A 17,316-nucleotide genomic window follows, 5' to 3' on the forward strand; every position below is an offset into this window, starting at 1 on the left:
TGGGCTGTCAACTTTGACAGATAACATTGACAATTTATATTTTTCTTAGTATTTGTGAGGATTAAAGATGGTAGTAAAGATTTGTGATAAAACAGGTTGTTAGATTCAGCCCTGAATATCTAAGAAATATGGTATCTAACCAGATTTTTACTCTGGATGGCATTACCTTGGCCTCCAGTAACGCTGTGAGGAACCTTGGAGTGATTTTTGACCAGGATATGTCCTTCAATACACATATTAAACAAATATGTAGGACTGCGTTCTTCCATTTGTGCAGTATCTCTAAAACTAGAAATATCCTGTCTCAGAGTGATGCTGAAAAACTAGTTTATGCATTTATTACTTCCAGGCTGGACTACTGTAATTCATTATTATCAGGATGTCCTAAAAACTCCCCCAAAAGTCTTCAGTTAATCCAAAATGCTGCAGCAAGAGTCCTGACAGGGACTAGAAAGAGAGAGCAGATTTCTCCTGTATTTGCTTCCCTTCATTGGCTTCCTGTTAAATCCAGAATTGAATTCAAAATCCTGCTCCTCACATACAAGGTCTTAAATAATCAGGCCCCATCTTATCTTAATGACCTTGTAGTACCATATTAGAGCACTATTAGAGCACTTTGCTCTCCCACTGCAAGCTTATTTGTTGTTCCTAGAATATTTAAAAGTAGAATGGGAGGGAGAGCCTTCAGTTTTCAGGCCCCTCTTCTGTGGAACCAGCTTCCAGTTTGGATTCGGGAGACAGACACTATCTCTACTTACTCATAGAGGGTCATAAGATTGTTGGGTTTTTCTCTGTACCTATGTATTGTTGTAGGGTCTACCTGTCACGGTTCTGGGTCAGTTTTGACCCAGTGTTTTGGTTTGATTTTCTATTTTTGGTTATTTTCTTGATCTGTTGTATGATGATGATTATAATGATGATGATGATTATTTAGTATGTTCCAGCTTATTCTGGTTTAGGTTTAGTTCTGCCCGTGTAAAGTCCGTGTTTCTCAATCTGCGTCCTTGTGTAATGTTCCCTGTTTTATTTTGAAGGATTGTGTCTTAAGTCAGTGTGTCCAGCTTCGCTCCCCCTGTCTCGTTAGCCCCTATCTCTCCCAGCTGTGTCTCCCTCCTGTTTTCCATTCCCTGATTACTTCCCTGTGTATATTAGCCCTGTGTTTGCCCTTGCTCAGTGTCACGTCATACCCTCAGATTATGCCTGTGTGTTTTTGTTCTCAGTGTTCACGTCATGTTTTGTTTTCGTGCCAGCAATAAAGCTGAGGTTTTGAGTTGCATTCTGTTTTCCGAGTCCTGCATTTGGATCCTCATCTCCGCCTGCCCGCACACAGAGCCCTGACACTACCTTATAATACCAAGAGCCCTGAGGCAACTGTTGTCGTGATTTGGGGCTCTACAAATGAAATTGAATTGAACTGAATTGGACTGACTGGAATAGTAATAATTAAGAATTTTATACAAAGTGTTCACCCAACATTGTCTCACACCTTTGTTATTCGTACATAGCCAACATGTGGCAGCATATAATAAAAACTATGGTGATATTTTTAATCTAAGTACCTTAATTTAGTTAGGCAACTTTGCCTAACGTTAGTGGCTCCATAATATAGATATTTTCTGTTTGCCCGAGAAGTGAAAGATCCCTGCTTTGATCCTGATTAGCTGCACAAATTACTAACATATGAAGCTGTCTGTTGTTATGAGCTCTTGTGAAAAAGGGAACAGCTGAAAATGTTTCTTCTTCTTTTTTTAATGTTTTGACTTCCTGTGTACTTTAAATATACATAAAACTGTGTTTTTGTCTTGTTTTAACCTATAATATTTGAAAACTTTAATCCCTTTGATTTATTTTAAACAACAACAAAAACCCACTTTCTCCGAGGCAGGTTGTTACCTGTCTGCCAGCCACTCCCATCTACGCTGAGCAAACGTCTCCTCTTCCTGCTTTTCCCAGTTCTGCTTTTCCCTGCACTCACTTTACTCATGTTGGATTTACATTTCTATTTAATGTATAGATGCAGTTGCAATTGTGCAGTCTGAGCCACACAGTTTCAGTTTGTTTTTAACCGTATCTGTTTGTGGACTTTGCTTTTTGCTCGATTTCTTTCTTCCCGCCTGTTTGCTGTTTGTGTCTCACTGCTTACTTCACATCTCCCTCAGCAGCCTTTTCCAGCATTACTTTCAACAAAAGGTGAGCAGTTTGAACTTTTAATCTGAATTTAATATCAGTGTCTCTGATTATATATGTATTAATGGAGACGTTTGTCACAATATCTAATCTTTAAAGCAGTACTGTCTGGTTAAATATTGCATTTTATCTTACAGTTTCATTTCTTGGCCATGGATGATTTCGTAAGAACCAAACTGGTTGAATGGGGGCTAAGTGAGTGGGTGGAGAAATTTAAAGGTAAAGTATTAACGTGAATCTGTGATGGGTACAGATATTGATCCTGATGGGATCTGTAAACTGTAAAACAGCTCATAGATCTGTGCCCATAGCGTTTTCATTTATTTAGTATTCCTGAAACAAGTTAAGAATAATCTTGATCTCTGCAACTTTATTTTTAATTACAGATCAAGAAATTGATGCAGGAATTATTTGTGAGCTTGATGATCGAGAAATTGAGAATTTGATCACAAAAGCTGGACCAAGAATGACATTCAAGAAGAACCTCAAGCTGTTAAAGGTAATTACATTTTTTTTTAAACAATCATTGTTATTTTAGTGTACAGCGGTGAATTTTTGTTAGAATTATCTGGATATTGAAAAATGTGCTTGCAGTAATATTATGCAGTGTAATTTTTGTTAAATGTTTACTAATATGGATTTACAATGTTTTGATTGTACAGGAAAAACAAAACACAAATCAAGAAACAGTCAATTCTTTTCAAGTAAGTTACAAACTATTTTGTTGCCTTGAGATTTTCTATCTTTATCTATATCTATCTGTATCTATACGAGAAAGAAAAAAATTTAGTACATGTTTAAGTGCTCATTGTATTTGGCTTTGCACTTTTTATCTGCAGCATGAAAAGGAGCATAAAGAAGCAGCTGATGTGATTCAGGTAAGGATTATACTGAACTTCAGACATATGAGCCAACTGCCTGAGACAAAGTAAAACTCCATTCTTTTGCCTTTAGGCATACAGTATTAATTTTAGTGACCTCCCATTAAGGTAACCAGTGTGTCACCAATTGGGGAAAACAGTTAGAGACATGAATGGGTTAGCAGTGTGCCCGGCCTTCTGTTTAATACTATGCTTCCTCATCATCACCCAGTCATCTTGTTTCCCCGACTGCTCGGGACAATCTGCCAGAGGGAGCTAATGGGGCCTACGCTACCTTTAGCACGGGCTAAAGAGGCCTGGATAGCTATGGGATTTTTAAGGGTGCGAAGCAGAGTCTACAATTCTGTGATCCCGGCCTCCAGAGCTGCAGATAGGCTACATTTATTGCAAGTATCATTATTGCTGAAGGAGGCTGAGGAGTAACTAAACATCTGACACAATGAGCAGGAAAGTGCAGGAGGGACAGGTGAAAAGGCCATGCTGCTAATGAGTTGGCCATGGCCAAGCTAAGCTAGTGAACCACTGAAGACACAGTGAGTGAATACTGTGAGTGAATACTGTGAGTGAATACACAGAGTGTGTGAAGATTACACCTTGAAATAAGTTCTAAGTTTTTAATTAAATTGGCTACGCAGATAAGCTACATAAAAACATCACTATGTGTTGGAACAAGAAGTGATAGTTTACCGCAGAGAGCGAACACCAGCGACCCACTGGTGTTCGACAGCATCTCACTGGCAGTAATTATTTGTAGAGTAATTTTATTAATTCTTAACTAATATAATTTGAGTTGTTTTGATTGTGGCAGGAAGAACAAAACTCAAATCAGGAAACAGTCATTTCTTTTCAAGTCAGTTTAAAACATTTTTTTTCCTTCAGATTGAATGTCCATACGACAAATACAATTTTAATACATGTTTAAGAGCTTAATATTAAACACTGCTTTGCACTTTTTATCTGCAGTGTGAACAGGAGCATGAAGAAGCAGCTGATGTGGTTCAGGTAAGGATTATACTGAATTTCAGACATATGAGCCAACTGCCTGAGACAAAGTAAAGCTCCATTGGGACTGGGACTTAATTATGTAAAACAACTGTCTCGTCGGATCACTGATATTTAGTAAGAAGAAGGTTATTGTAATTTATTTTTCATCAGTCTGCTGGTTAATAAAAAATAACTGCATTTAAGTTTGTTGATTGTAAAACTTATATGTTAGTGTCCTTTAAAATTTGTTAAAGAGCAATGCCAATGCAAATAGTAATAATTTCCTGTATAACTCATATTCATCCTCAGGTCTTGCCATCCACAAGTGATACAGGTGAGAGACATGCATCGTATTTATTGCATCTCATATTATTCTGTGTTTTAAAGGCACCAATATTTTTTGCAATCTACATAACTTTACTAAGAATAACTTTAAGTGCTGAGAGAAAACCGTTTTTTTGTTCTTATTTTTTGTTGTTGTTTTTATCCAATCAGGAAAGAGAAAATCAGACCTTCAAAGTGACACCATCAGGTTGCAGTCACCAGCTAAGCGACAACGTCTGTCTGTGCCAGGATTTGAAGGTATTTAGGTTTCTTACTAAACAGTGTCACAGTTTAAGGGTTAAACCTCTGTGCAGCACAATTTGTCCAACATCTTTGATGCTAGAAGTTACTTTTTCTTTGGGTTTTTGTCAAAATTTAACAGTCACATGTTGCATGGTATATTAGGGTTGATTGGTAAATGGTCACATTATGGTCCTGATATACTCTAATTCACGCAGGTTTGCTTTCTTGTTAAACATGAGAATTTACATTTTCTGGTTATTCTAGTCTATAATTCCTTCTAAATAGTTCTTTACATTTATGCCAACAGAACCAGTCATACTGTCTGATGTGAAAAGCATCATGACATTTGTACATCCCAGACTAAATACCGTATTTTCACGACCATAAGACGCACCGTACTAAAAGGCGCAGTCTCAGTTATGTGTGCCATTACTGTATTTAACACACACATAAGGCGCACCTGATTATAGGGCGCCTACAATTATGCGTGTTTAAAAATAAAGCGGGAGCAAAACTGAGTTTGGTACTCACATTTTTATTACCGGTAATTGTCATCAATCAAACCCATCGAAGTCCTCATCCTCTGTGTCTGAATTGAACAGCTGCGCTAAATCTCCATCAAACATTCCAGGGTCACTTTCTTCACCGTCAGAGTCACTTTCCGTGCCGTGCGGCTCCTCGGAAATGATGCCGGCTTTTGCGAAAGCTCGAACAACAGTGCCAGCAGACATGTTAGCCCAAGCATCTACAATCCATTCGCAAATTGTGGCGTAACTCGCCCGGCGCTGCCTTCCACTCTTAGTGAAACTGTGGTCTCCATCGGTCATCCATCGCTCCCACGCCGCTCGCAGCCTTACTTTGAACGGGCGGTTCACAACGATGTCCAGCGGTTGGAGTTCCTTTGTCAGGCCTCCCGGAATGACAGCAAGCTCACAGTTCATTTGTTTCACTTGTTTTTTCACATCGGCTGTGAGATGGGCACGCATAGAGTCACAGATCAACAGCGATGGTGATGCGTGGAAAAAACCACCTGGTCTCCTTACATACACCTCCCTCAGCCAGTCTTTCATCATTTCCTCATCCATCCAGCCCTTTTCATTTGCCTTAATGATGATTCCTGCTGGAAACTTCTCTTTAGGCAAAGTCTTTCTCTTAAAAATCACCATAGGCGGCAGTTTCTGTCCATTAGCATGGCAGCCAAGCACAACAGTAAAAGAAGACTTTTCGTGCCCCGTTGTGCATATCGCTACCGTGCTGGTCCCCTTCTTCTCCACAGTGTGACTCACCGGGATGTCGAAAGTGAGCGGCACCTCGTCCATGTTAGTGATGTGGCTGGGCTGGATGTTTTTGTCGCCGATGTGTTTGCTGCAGTAGGAGCGGAAGATGGCCAGCTGTTCATTATAATCTGCTGGAAGTTGCTGCGCTACCGTAGTCCTGGTCCGGATGGAAAAATGGCACAGTTTCATGAAACGAAAGCACCAAGACGGACCTCCTCGGAAATGTTCAATTTTCATTTCTTCTGCTAGCGAAACCGCTTTTAGTCGAATGGTGACTGTCGAAACGCTTCTCCCACTCGTTCTTTGCTCGATGATCCACCGCTCGAGTCTTTCCTCCAACTCGGGCCACCTCGCCTTATGTCCGCGGAAACTCAGCTGCGTTTTCTTGACCTGCCGGAGCTTGTTTTCCAGCTTCCTCCACTTGCGAACCATCGATTCATTAATCTTAAATTCTCTCGTGGCTGCTCGATTTCCATGTTCCTCCGCGTAGCTGATGGCCTTCAGTTTAAACTGTGCTTCATAAGCGTGTCTCTTTCCAATTTTCAGGGTTGTTAAAACAACGATGTTCCACATAATGTACATACCTGTCCTTTTATACAGGTATGTGCAATTGTCCCGGTGTATATACAATTAACACCCACACTTCACCCTTTAGCGTTCTCATGGTGTTCTCTACTACGTCCTCCTTACAACACACAGGGCGCACTGCACTATAGGGCGCGCCGCACTTTTTAAAGAAAATCTAAGGCTTTTATGTGCGCCTTATAGTTGCGAAAATACGGTATTTGTTTTAAATAGTTTTTTCCTTTCTTTGTCCACAGAATCAATCATACTGTCTGATGTGAAAAGCATCATGACATTTGTACATGAAAGACTAAATGACCAAGACAAACTCAGTGATTTCTTAAAGTGAGTATTAAGTTTTTTCATATTTTGTATATTTTGCCGAAGCTGCTGCATTGAGCTGCGGCCGCAAGGTGGTTGGTGCCTGCCGTGGTGGTAATCCCCGAACCAAATGGTGGACACCAGAGGTGAAGGGAGCCACCAGGCTGAAGAAGGAGTCCTATCGGGCTTGGTTAGCCTGTGGGACTCCGGAGGCAGCCGACAGGTATCGACAGGCCAAGCGGAATGCGGCTCGGGCAGTGGCTGAAGCAAAAACTCGGGTGTGGGAGGAGTTCGGAGAGGCCATGGAAAAAGACTTTCGGACTGCCTCGAAGAGATTCTGGCAAACCGTCAGGCGTCTCAGGAGGGGAAAGCGGTGCTCTACCTGCACTGTGTATAGTGCTGGCGGAGCGCTGCTGACGTCGACTGAGAAAATTGTCGGGCGGTGGAAGGAATACTTCGAGGACCTCCTTAATCCCACTGACACGTCTTCCGAGGAGGAAGCAGAGTCTGGGGATGAGGGGAATGACCCGCCAATTTCCGGGGGCGAGGTCACTGAGGCAGTTAAACAACTCCTTGGTGGCAGAGCCCCTGGTGTTGATGAGGTCCGCCCCGAGTTCCTGAAGGCTCTGGACGTTGTAGGGCTGTCCTGGTTGACACGCCTCTGCAATGTTGCGTGGAGATCAGGGGCAGTACCTGTGGACTGGCAGACCGGGTGGTGGTCCCCATCTTTAAGAAGGGGGACCGGAGGGTGTGTTCCAACTACAGGGGGATCACACTCCTCAGCCTCCCTGGAAAAGTCTATGCCAGGGTGCTGGAAAGGAGAGTTCGTCTGCTAGTCGAACCTCGGATACAGGAGGAACAATGCGGTTTTCGTCCTGGTCGCGGAACACTGGACCAGCTCTTTATCCTCTCGAGGATACCTGAGGGTGCATGGGAGTTTGCCCAACCAGTCTACATGTGTTTTGTGGACTTGGAGAAGGCATTCGACCGTGTCCCTCGGGGTGTCCTGTGGGAGGTGTTGCGGGAGTATGGGGTGTCTGGCCCATTGCTACGGGCCATTCGATCCCTATACAACCGTTGCAAGAGCTTGGTTCGCATTGCCAGCAATAAGTCGGACTCGTTCCCGGTGGGTGATGGGCTCCGCCAGGGCTGCCCTTTGTCTCCGGTTCTGTTCATAATTTTTATGGACAGGATTTCTAGGCGCAGCCAAGTGGCGGAGGGCTTTCGCTTTGGTGGCCTCAGAATCTCATCTCTGATTTTTGCGGATGATGTGGTTCTGTTGGCTTCATCGGGTGAGGGCCTCCAGCTCGCACTGGAACGGTTCGCAGCCGAGTGTGAAGCAGCGGGAATGAGGATCAGCACCTCCAAATCTGAGGCCATGGTTCTCAGCCGGAAAAGGGTGGAGTGCCCACTCCGGGTCGGGGATGAGTTCCTGCCCCAAGTGGAGGAGTTCAAGTATCTCGGGGTCTTGTTCGCGAGTGATGGGAGAAGGGAGCCGGAGATCGACAGACGGATTGGGGCTGCAGCTGCAGTAATGCGGACGCTGCACCGGTCAGTCGTGGTGAAGAGGGAGCTGAGTGTAAAAGCGAAGCTCTCAATTTACCGGTCGATCTACGTCCCTACCCTCACCTATGGCCACGAGCTGTGGGTAGTGACCGAAAGAACGAGATCGCGGATACAAGCGGCGGAAATGAGCTTCCTCCGAAAGGTGGCTGGCCTCTCCCTTAGAGATAGGGTGAGAAGTTTGGCCATCCGGGAGGGGCTCAGAGTAGAGCAGCTGCTGCTCCACATCGAAAGGAGCCAGCTGAGGTGGTTCGGGCATCTGACAAGGATGCCCCCTGGGCGCCTCCTGGGCGAGGTGTTCCAGGCATGCCCCACCGGGAGGAGGCCCCGGGGCAGACCCAGGACACGCTGGAGAGATTATATCTCTCGGCTGGCCTGGGAACGCCTTGGTATTCCCCCGGACAAGCTGGAGGAGGTGGCTGGGGAGAGGGAGGTCTGGGCCTCTTTGCTTAGGCTGCTGGCCCCGCGACCCGACCTCAGATAAAGCGGATGAAGATGGATGGATGGATGGATATTTTGTAATGTATGGGCCTGGTTCCACTCCTGATCATGTGACAGTTTCACAAACAGATCAAAGAGAGATTGTGTTTGAAGAAACCAAAAATGCAGAAAATATCTGTAAAACATCCTCAAAAACTGCTAGTTTTGTGTAATTGAGTCACACAGAGAAGATGGTCCCTTTTCAAGAGTCTTGACACACGCAAAAATAAGCAGTATATTCAAATGATCAGAACAATTTAAATGATTCAGTCCAAACCAACTTTATGGAAGTCACACTGGTTACACCAAGATACAGTCACAGGAATGAGTAACTACACTGATGAGGATTTAAAATTTATTAACCTAAATGCACTAACTGCATGTCTTTGGACTGTTGGAGAAAGCAGGAGTACCTGGAGAGAACCGAGGCAAACACAGAGAGAACACGTAAACTCAAAACAAAAATGCCCCCAACCAGATGGTGGTGTGAGACAACAGTGCCATCATGCCATCGTGCTGCCTGAACATGAACCCTTTTGGTTCAATAGTCATCAGTTAGTTTCTTGTGTCAGTCTGTTTGACGTGTTGGTTCTTTGTTTAGTTATTTTAACATCATACTTTTGACTTACAGCCGCACAATTATAGATGACAGAATGATTCGGTAGTAAACTAAAACTTTCCAAGTTAAGACCAACAAAGACTGATATTTTTAGGAAGTTTTGGTGACTTAGCTACATTTTTTTTTCCTGTTCCCGGTATGTACCAACTCTTGGTGGAAACATTTTCACTTTAGCTGACACAAAAAAGGTGTAGATCAAAACAACATACAGTAAACAATAAGTGGAGCGAGTCTATAAAACTGAAATACCTAGTAGTCATTACTATTAAAAATAACAAAACTCTCTTTTAAACCTTTTGAAGCATGCTTAAAAATGTTTTCATGACTGAATCAATAAACCCATATTTAAAATCTTGTTCAACAGGAAAAAGATCAGTGATTTGGAGACAGACAAGAGGGAGCTGGTTGGCGTCTTTGGTAAAACCGGGGCTGGAAAGAGCTCTTTGATAAATGCCATCATTGAAGAGAAGAATCTTTTACCCTCAGGAGGATTCATTGCCTGCACCTCAGTCATGATCAAAGTGGAAGCCAACACACGTAGCACAAAGTATGAGGCAGAAATTGAGTTCATCACAAAGGAGGTAAAATGAGTTCTCAAAGTTTGATTTGTACTTACAGCTAAATCATTTGTTATAGTGCAGTTCTTGGAGCTTAAGGCTGGGTACATTCCTCCAATAAATGGCTTGTCATCTATTTTTGTAGGAGTGGAAAGATGAGTTGTGGTCATTTCGTCAGCTTCTTGACAATAATGAAAATCAGGAAAAGGAAGAGGATGATTATCATGATGCTGTTGAAAAGCTGTCAGCACTGTATGGAGAAGACTGGAGAAGGTCCTCTGAAAACCTCATGGAGAACAAATATTTCAAAGAAATTCCAGAATTTCTCCAATCCAGGCGAAAGATTTTGAGATGTGAATCAGTAAGACAAACTCATATTACTACTATAACAGACAGCCATGATAGACTACACACTGGGGATGCTGGGAAGGGGACATACTGTAGGTGAAACTAGGACAACTTGGACACAAAAGGGAACTGACCAAATTGACAAAAGATTACAAATTGGAAACACATCTCACTTCTGAAAACAGAATGCAGCATAGATCCAAAAGTCCAAAAAACACAAAACACCAAAAACAGATCCAGTGGTCTGTCTGTCTAAGAACCTTTACCTCTTCACACAACAGTGATTAGTTCCCTGTTCTAACCTAACTACCTGTTACGGCCCTAGCAGGGCCTCCTCCTGAAGGTGCCTGTGTGGGTGTGTCCCACCACCTCTTCTGCCTGAGGTGCCACCTTTCCCTGTTACACAGCTGACTCACATCAGTAATTAAAAGTATTTAAGCCCAGGGAAAGGTGAGCTCTGGGCCAGAGTGCCAGTAGTGTGGTTATAGCTAGTGAGCTGAGTGTTTGTGGTGTTTGCAGCTAGTGAGCTGCTCTCTTTTTGGCTTACGTTTTACTTTATTGACCAACGCCTGAGTTTTGTTTGTTTTTCTTAAATGGTGATAGCGGCTCTTTTAGTTGAGCTACTTTAATAAAACTCTTTAATTTAACCCTTTTGCCTCCTTGACTCCTTTTTCTGACCTGGACACTTTTTGTTGCTTCCCTCTCACCGCCTGGACCCTTTTTAAATCACTCTTTAGAAATTAACTGCTGAGCAAAGTGGTTGAAAACTATGCAAAATTCCCACATGAAGTAGTTTCTGCTGTTGAGAACAAGAGTGTAGTAAGTGTTATTTAAATAGAGAATAAAAACTTTTAAATAATTCATAAAAATCTATTTTCATTTTGGTTTTGAATGATAATTAGAGACTTTCTCAAAACTATCAAATGGTTGATTGTTTTAAAAAGGGTTTCACATGACCTGAATTTCTCCTCAGTCTTGATCCAATATAACGCAAGGGGAAGCTTGTACATGACACAATCTGATCATTTAAATCGAAAATTGACGAAGGTTCCCTTGCACATCTATTTTGGCATTTCCCTGTCTTTAGAGCTTTTTGGAGCCAGATTTTTACGTGGTTTTCAAACCAATTTAGGAAAAAAGTACCACTTGATGGTACACTGGCTATAATTGGATCATTTGCATCAATCGAATCTTTTTTTCCTTTTCACAAAAACAGATAATTACAATGGGTATGCTGGCTGCAAAGAAACTTATTCTTTTACAGTGGCGGTCTTCTTCGGCCCCGTGTTTTAAAAGGTGGCTTAATGAGATGGTGTCTGTGGCCAGGGTGGAACAGATAATATTTGATAGAAAGGGGAAACTGGCGAGTTTTTGTACGATTTGGTAGCCATTTCTAGAATTCTTAATTAACTGATCATAATTCATGCCTCACGCTCTGCGCGAATTTTCTTATTTTATTTTACTCTTTATTTAGTTAATGTTGTTATAATTTTTTCTTCCTCTTTTTTCTCCTTTTTCTTTTTTACTTATAAGTTCACAAATGCTAAATGTAGTAATTGTCCTCAGTTGAATCTGTATAAGCATGCTGTGTTTAATATAAAAGCAAAAAATAAAATGATTAAAAAAAAAATCTTTTTTTTAGTGATCCAATTTCTTTAAGTTGTTTTTTTTATGTCACGGACTTTTTAATGGTTTTTATAAAGCACTTAAACTGTAAGATTAAAATTAAACTGCACTGCTTTTATTATTTATTGCAGGCTAATGAACTTTCTGCAAAATGTGTCAAGTACACAAGAAGTGATTCAAAACAAGGAGAAGGCAATGAAGGAAAAACGTTTTGGCCAATAGTGAAGTGTGTGACTGTCAGGGTGCCAAACAAGTCTCTTCTCCAGCATGTCACACTTGTGGACCTTCCTGGAAATGGTTCCTTTAACAAGAGCAGAGATCAGATGTGGAAAAGGGTAATTCACATTTACTGCTCTTTGCTTATACTTTGTCTGTAAAACAGTCATGTTTCTATTAAGCACTGAGACATGTTATTCTCCTTTCAGATAGTTGGAGATTGTTCTACTGTGTGGATTGTGACTGAAATTAATCGAGCAACGTCAGAGAAAGCAGCCTGGGAGATCCTGGAAAGTGTCAGTAGTCTGATTGAAAATGGTGGCGAATGTCAGCAAATTCACTTTATCTGCACCAAGTCTGATTTTCTTGATGATTCAGATGATCTGTAAGTACATTTTCCATGCAAACTCCCATATTTGCGAGTTTGTTTTTTTAAACAGTCAAAATAAATACATTAAGCAAATAAAGCTATATAATCATATATGACTGGACCCGCAAAGCAGACTCGCACAACTGAAGCTCAATAGGTTTATTTCCAATGAAACAAATGTATACAATGAACTGGTGATTTAGTGGAGAGCACCACCCTAAGGTGGTGGTTTGGGAGAGAGTACTCAATGACTGGCTGGAAGGAAAAAAGACGGAGACTGTAGTGAACAGGTAAGTATTTTGGTGTGAGGCTCTGACAACCCAAGTTAGCAAGTATGAGAGGATATTAACCAGACCAGACATTTAAAAATAGAAGGCAACAAACTGGAGTACCAGCACCATCAGGCAGAGAAACATTGCCACAGCCAGTCTTTAAATACACTCTATGTGTTAACAAAGAGTTACAGGTGTGCAAAAGTCAGGCAAAGCTCAGTTTGGTTCCCACATTTTCACCTAAAGGCCAAGAATAAATCAAAACCGCCCAGCCTGCCCCAAATTAATGATGGTGATGATAATAGTGATGACGGTAACAGTACAGATGTGCACATTTCTTGTAGTTCATCAGCTGATATCCATGATCGAATAGTTAAAAGAAACATTCAAGCCAAGGATGGAGTAAGAAAAGAATTCAACAAGAGAAGCAAGATTAATGTGAGTTTTATAGGCTGACAGAAAATAATACAGACTCTCCACAGTTGCAAAGATGCTTTAAAATTAAATCATTTTTCCACAGAAACACTTCACTGATTACAGTTTCAAAGTGTTCACAGTGAGCTCAGAAGAGTTCCTAAAAGGGAAGCATCTAAGTCCAGAAGAAACTGGTAGGTGAAGTCTTGATGCACATGTTGTTTTAGTTTGCTGTGACTGAAAGAAGAATTATTTAATTTGAATTATAGTACGTAATTTCAAACTGTGGCACTGAAATTTCTTCTTAACAGAAATACCCAAACTTCAGGGATTTTTGCAAGATCTCAATGACTGTCACTCAGAGACAGTAAACTACGTGAGTGGAGCTTATGGGATTCTGTCTTTGATTGAAGGTGCCAGGTGCAGAAAAGAGGTGAGGTCAAGTTATCTATGTGGAACAATATATTAATGACAAATTTAAAACTTCAAATGTTTCCATAAATCTGACACCTAACAAAATTTTAGTTATCAAAATTTCTTGACAGGCACTGAGTGACAACATTTCAAAAATGATGAATAAAAAAAGAGTTGTATTTATGTTATTATTCCTTTAATAAAAAATAAATATACTGTTTTCATTTCAGGGTGTTGGAAAAGCAGATGATGTATGTAAAGTCCTTGAGAAAAACATGACAGAACAACTTGATCAAGTGAAAAAAGCAGTTGATGAAGCGATCAAGGATTTTGAACAATGTCTTACAGAAGGGGTTAAAAATTCCAAAACCTCTGAAGAAAAACTGAAATTCTTTTTGGACCGTGATGTATGTATCTGAATTATAATTCACATCAAAGCAACAGATTTTGCACTTTATATGAGCATGTGTTTAGAATTGTTTTCCTGATCTGTTACAGAAACAGCCTGGTTTTGTCAAGACACTACAGGCTGTGGTTAGAAAAGACGGCATCCACAAAACAAAAAAAGGGGAACACATAAATCTCAACACAATGTTAGCTTCATGCTTGACTGACAGCATTGATGAAAAATTCAGAAAGACCTTCCCGTAAGAATAAACAAATTTTAAACTGTACACTATACTTAAAATGATTAAAACAAACTTGTCAATACTGCCATCATGAAACATTTTTTCAGAAATGATGTTAAAGGCGGATCTTTCAATGGAGTCATCAGTAGATTTTCACTTGACACAAATTTGCTGATTCAAAAATACCAAGATGTCAAACTGCAGCTGATATTTCTCCAGACAGAGGTACGACATGAAACAATCCAGTTTGTCAGTCCATTATAGCAGAATTGACCTATTCCCTCTACAAATACTAATTCTGTTTATTAACTGATCCATGTTTCATGTTTTTAAGGAGGATAAAATTAAGACAAAACTCAACAAAATAATCATAAAGGGGAAGAAAATCATCTACAACAGTCTAACAGAGACAATTGAGAAAAACATGAAAAAGTGCTATGAAGGTAAGAAGATTGTCAGCTTGTCACTGTAATAAATCACAATTGTACATTAAAAAAATGTTTTGACAAAGTTTATTCTTTTCTTGTAGATGCACGAAAAATTTCAGGGAATGATGCACTGAAAAAAATGAGGAAGACTATTGAGACACATGTATCCTTAAATAGGAACATGTATGAGGACGCAAAAAAGACCATGTTGGAGAAGATGAATATATTGATGGTTTGTCAAATTATAACATATAATGAGACCAAGTTGTGTTTGTCTATATTTGAGTGCTTTTGCTCAGTCTGAACATTCTCTAAACATTAGTGAGGCTGCTGTTAACATTTGTATTTTTCAGCATTACAAGGATTTTGTCTGCAATGATGCGTTGAACTGAAGAGATTAAAGCATGAACTGGCCACAAGAGCTCTAAAAAAATCACCCACCCATTAATCCAGATGTTTCAGTTATTTTAAACCTCAATATTTGACTCTGTGAAAAGTAATAAAAGCTCTGATGTTTAATTAGATGATCATCTGTAAGGAACTGAAGGAAACCATGGACCACTCCATTAAACTCTCACTCAAGGCGTCAGCTTTGAGTGAGAGTCTTCCAGGTAAAGAAAATATAGGCTATGAAAGTAAATCATGTATGTTGAACAATGCCAAACACATGTTTTTAATTATCTATATGTTTGTTTGCTTTTCAGATGTTTCAGAGCATCTTGAAACTGTGCAGCAACATTACAATGAAGGTAAGTGTAGTCAAGAGGGAGACATAACATCATAGTAACCAGGTAAATATATAAAGGTTATTTCATGTTACTTTAACAGTTCCTGTGAATTCTCAAAGAAAAGGGGTGAAATCTGACAACAATCCTAAGCACCTAAATATACAGTAACTTTTAATTTTTTAGTGTTTAGTGTCAATAATAAGTTCTTCATAATTTAAAGATCAGAAATAGCCATTTTAAATTACATATGGCCATTTGAGCTGACCATTTGTATTTTCATCAGCTAGAAAGAACCCAGCTGGTTCTTATCTAACGTTATACTAGGTAATGTTATGCAGTGTTAAAGTATGACACCACAATGTTAGATCTACTTTAAAAGAAGTTTACAAGAAGCTGCTAAACAACTGCTAACAGTGGTGACACCAGAAGCACTATCAACATAAAAGTTCAGGTTTTGCTCAAAACCTTCCCTGAATATTCTCCACAGTCTTTGGACAGAAGTAACTTATTGACTCATATCGGACTAACAGCTGAGGTAAACATGCTGAATTTGTTATTGCAAAGCACAGAAGAAGTATTTGAATAATATCACCACTTATAATTTGTGTTATTTTACCCTTTTTACATCTGAGTCACCTCAAACATGTTAAAATAAAGTATTTCCAAAAATGATTTTCTACACAAACAGTAACAGAAACAACAGATATTAAGATTTTCTATTCTAGGCTGAGGAGCTTTCAAGACATTTCAAAGTACATTTTAAGTACTGACACTTGTACTGTTTGCCTGAGCAGCTGAGTGTTAAAAATCTTCGTGCTTATTATTACTGGATGTTTCAGATTTGCTCCACACAGTAACAGCAGAAACCTGATGACCCACTCAACATCTCTGAGGGAACACTGACCAAAAGCATGAGGTCTCTGGATATCACCACAGACATTTTTGTGAAGTTGTGTTGCCTGCTGTCTTTGAATGCTGTGTTTGACTTTTAATGAATTTAATGAAATTCGATTTTTTTAGTGCATGTGGGTTAGGTTAAATGGTGATTTTGAATATAGATGTGCATCTGAGCAAGATTAATTGTGTTTCTCTGTTAGCCATGCAACAAAGTTATTATAGTTTTGTATTTTGTCATTAAGTTTTATTTTATTTATTTGTGACTTTTTGTTTTTATTTCAGTTTAGTTTCAGTAAGTTTCAAGACTGTTTTTGTTTCATTTTTTACTGTTTGAAAATGTTTAGTTTTAGTTCAGTTTTATTACTTTTATACTTTTTTTAAATTATTGTTGTATTTAGTGCAAATGTCAGAGGCATAACTGAGGAAAACCAGTACAGGTATTACAATAGAAACGTTTAACTTTTTTAAAACTGTTGACCCACTTGTCTTGTAGATGTCCAGTTTCTCAAACACATCCATCAATGCCATGTCAGGCACATTGTAATAACTTGTGATAACATTTTTACCAAACTAACAAATACTAAAACTAAGGCTATTTTCTCTAGAAACTGATTTGTATTTCAAATTAGTTCATTAATTCATTTCTGTTGTTTTTTGTTTTTATTTAACTAAAATATTCATATCTAGTCTTAGTTCTTACTTTAGTTTTATTTGAGTGGAATAACCTTAGGAACCTGTTCAGGGTGTACTCCGCCTGTTGCCTGACAACTGAGAAAGGCTTCAGCAACCCTGGATTGGATAAGCAGAAGAAAATGGATGGATTGAGAATTTTAAGTATTAATTTCTCCCAGGGGTATTACGGTTTTAATTGTGAGGGTCTAAACCAAATGGCCAGCACTCTGTCCAAAAATGTTTTGGTCTCTTTTTTCTCCCTTTTGTCATATTTGTTCATTATTTGTAGACCCTAATTATAC

At 39.8% G+C, this 17,316-nt stretch overlaps 1 protein-coding gene across 1 annotated transcript; it reads left to right on the forward strand.

Moving 5' to 3' along the window:
- The first annotated feature begins 1,859 nt into the window (after positions 1-1,859).
- Positions 1,860-16,618, forward strand: LOC120745440 (nuclear GTPase SLIP-GC-like). Its single transcript, XM_040050301.1, has 24 exons — positions 1,860-2,190; positions 2,325-2,406; positions 2,574-2,686; positions 2,850-2,891; positions 3,027-3,065; positions 4,032-4,070; positions 4,362-4,386; positions 4,548-4,634; positions 6,718-6,805; positions 9,808-10,024; positions 10,146-10,361; positions 12,106-12,309; positions 12,400-12,575; positions 13,177-13,270; positions 13,353-13,440; positions 13,558-13,679; positions 13,891-14,067; positions 14,159-14,307; positions 14,397-14,514; positions 14,624-14,732; positions 14,819-14,949; positions 15,241-15,328; positions 15,422-15,466; positions 16,285-16,618. The coding sequence occupies exons 2-24, from the start codon at positions 2,340-2,342 to the stop codon at positions 16,314-16,316; spliced, it is 2,466 nt and encodes an 821-aa protein (XP_039906235.1). The 5' UTR covers positions 1,860-2,190; positions 2,325-2,339; the 3' UTR covers positions 16,317-16,618.
- Positions 16,619-17,316: the final 698 nt, after the last annotated feature.

This window comes from Simochromis diagramma, unplaced genomic scaffold, assembly GCF_900408965.1.
Source record: "Simochromis diagramma unplaced genomic scaffold, fSimDia1.1 OVJJ01000321.1, whole genome shotgun sequence".
Lineage (NCBI taxonomy): Eukaryota > Metazoa > Chordata > Actinopteri > Cichliformes > Cichlidae > Simochromis > Simochromis diagramma.

Coding starts and splice junctions, on each gene's coding strand:
- LOC120745440 (XM_040050301.1), top strand. CDS start 2,340: ATGGATGATTTCGTAAGAACCAAACTGGTTGAATGGGGGCTAAGTGAG. Junction 2,892..3,026: donor AAACAGTCAATTCTTTTCAA/GTAAGTTACAAA, acceptor TTTTATCTGCAG/CATGAAAAGGAGCATAAAGA. Junction 13,680..13,890: donor GTGCCAGGTGCAGAAAAGAG/GTGAGGTCAAGT, acceptor TTTTCATTTCAG/GGTGTTGGAAAAGCAGATGA.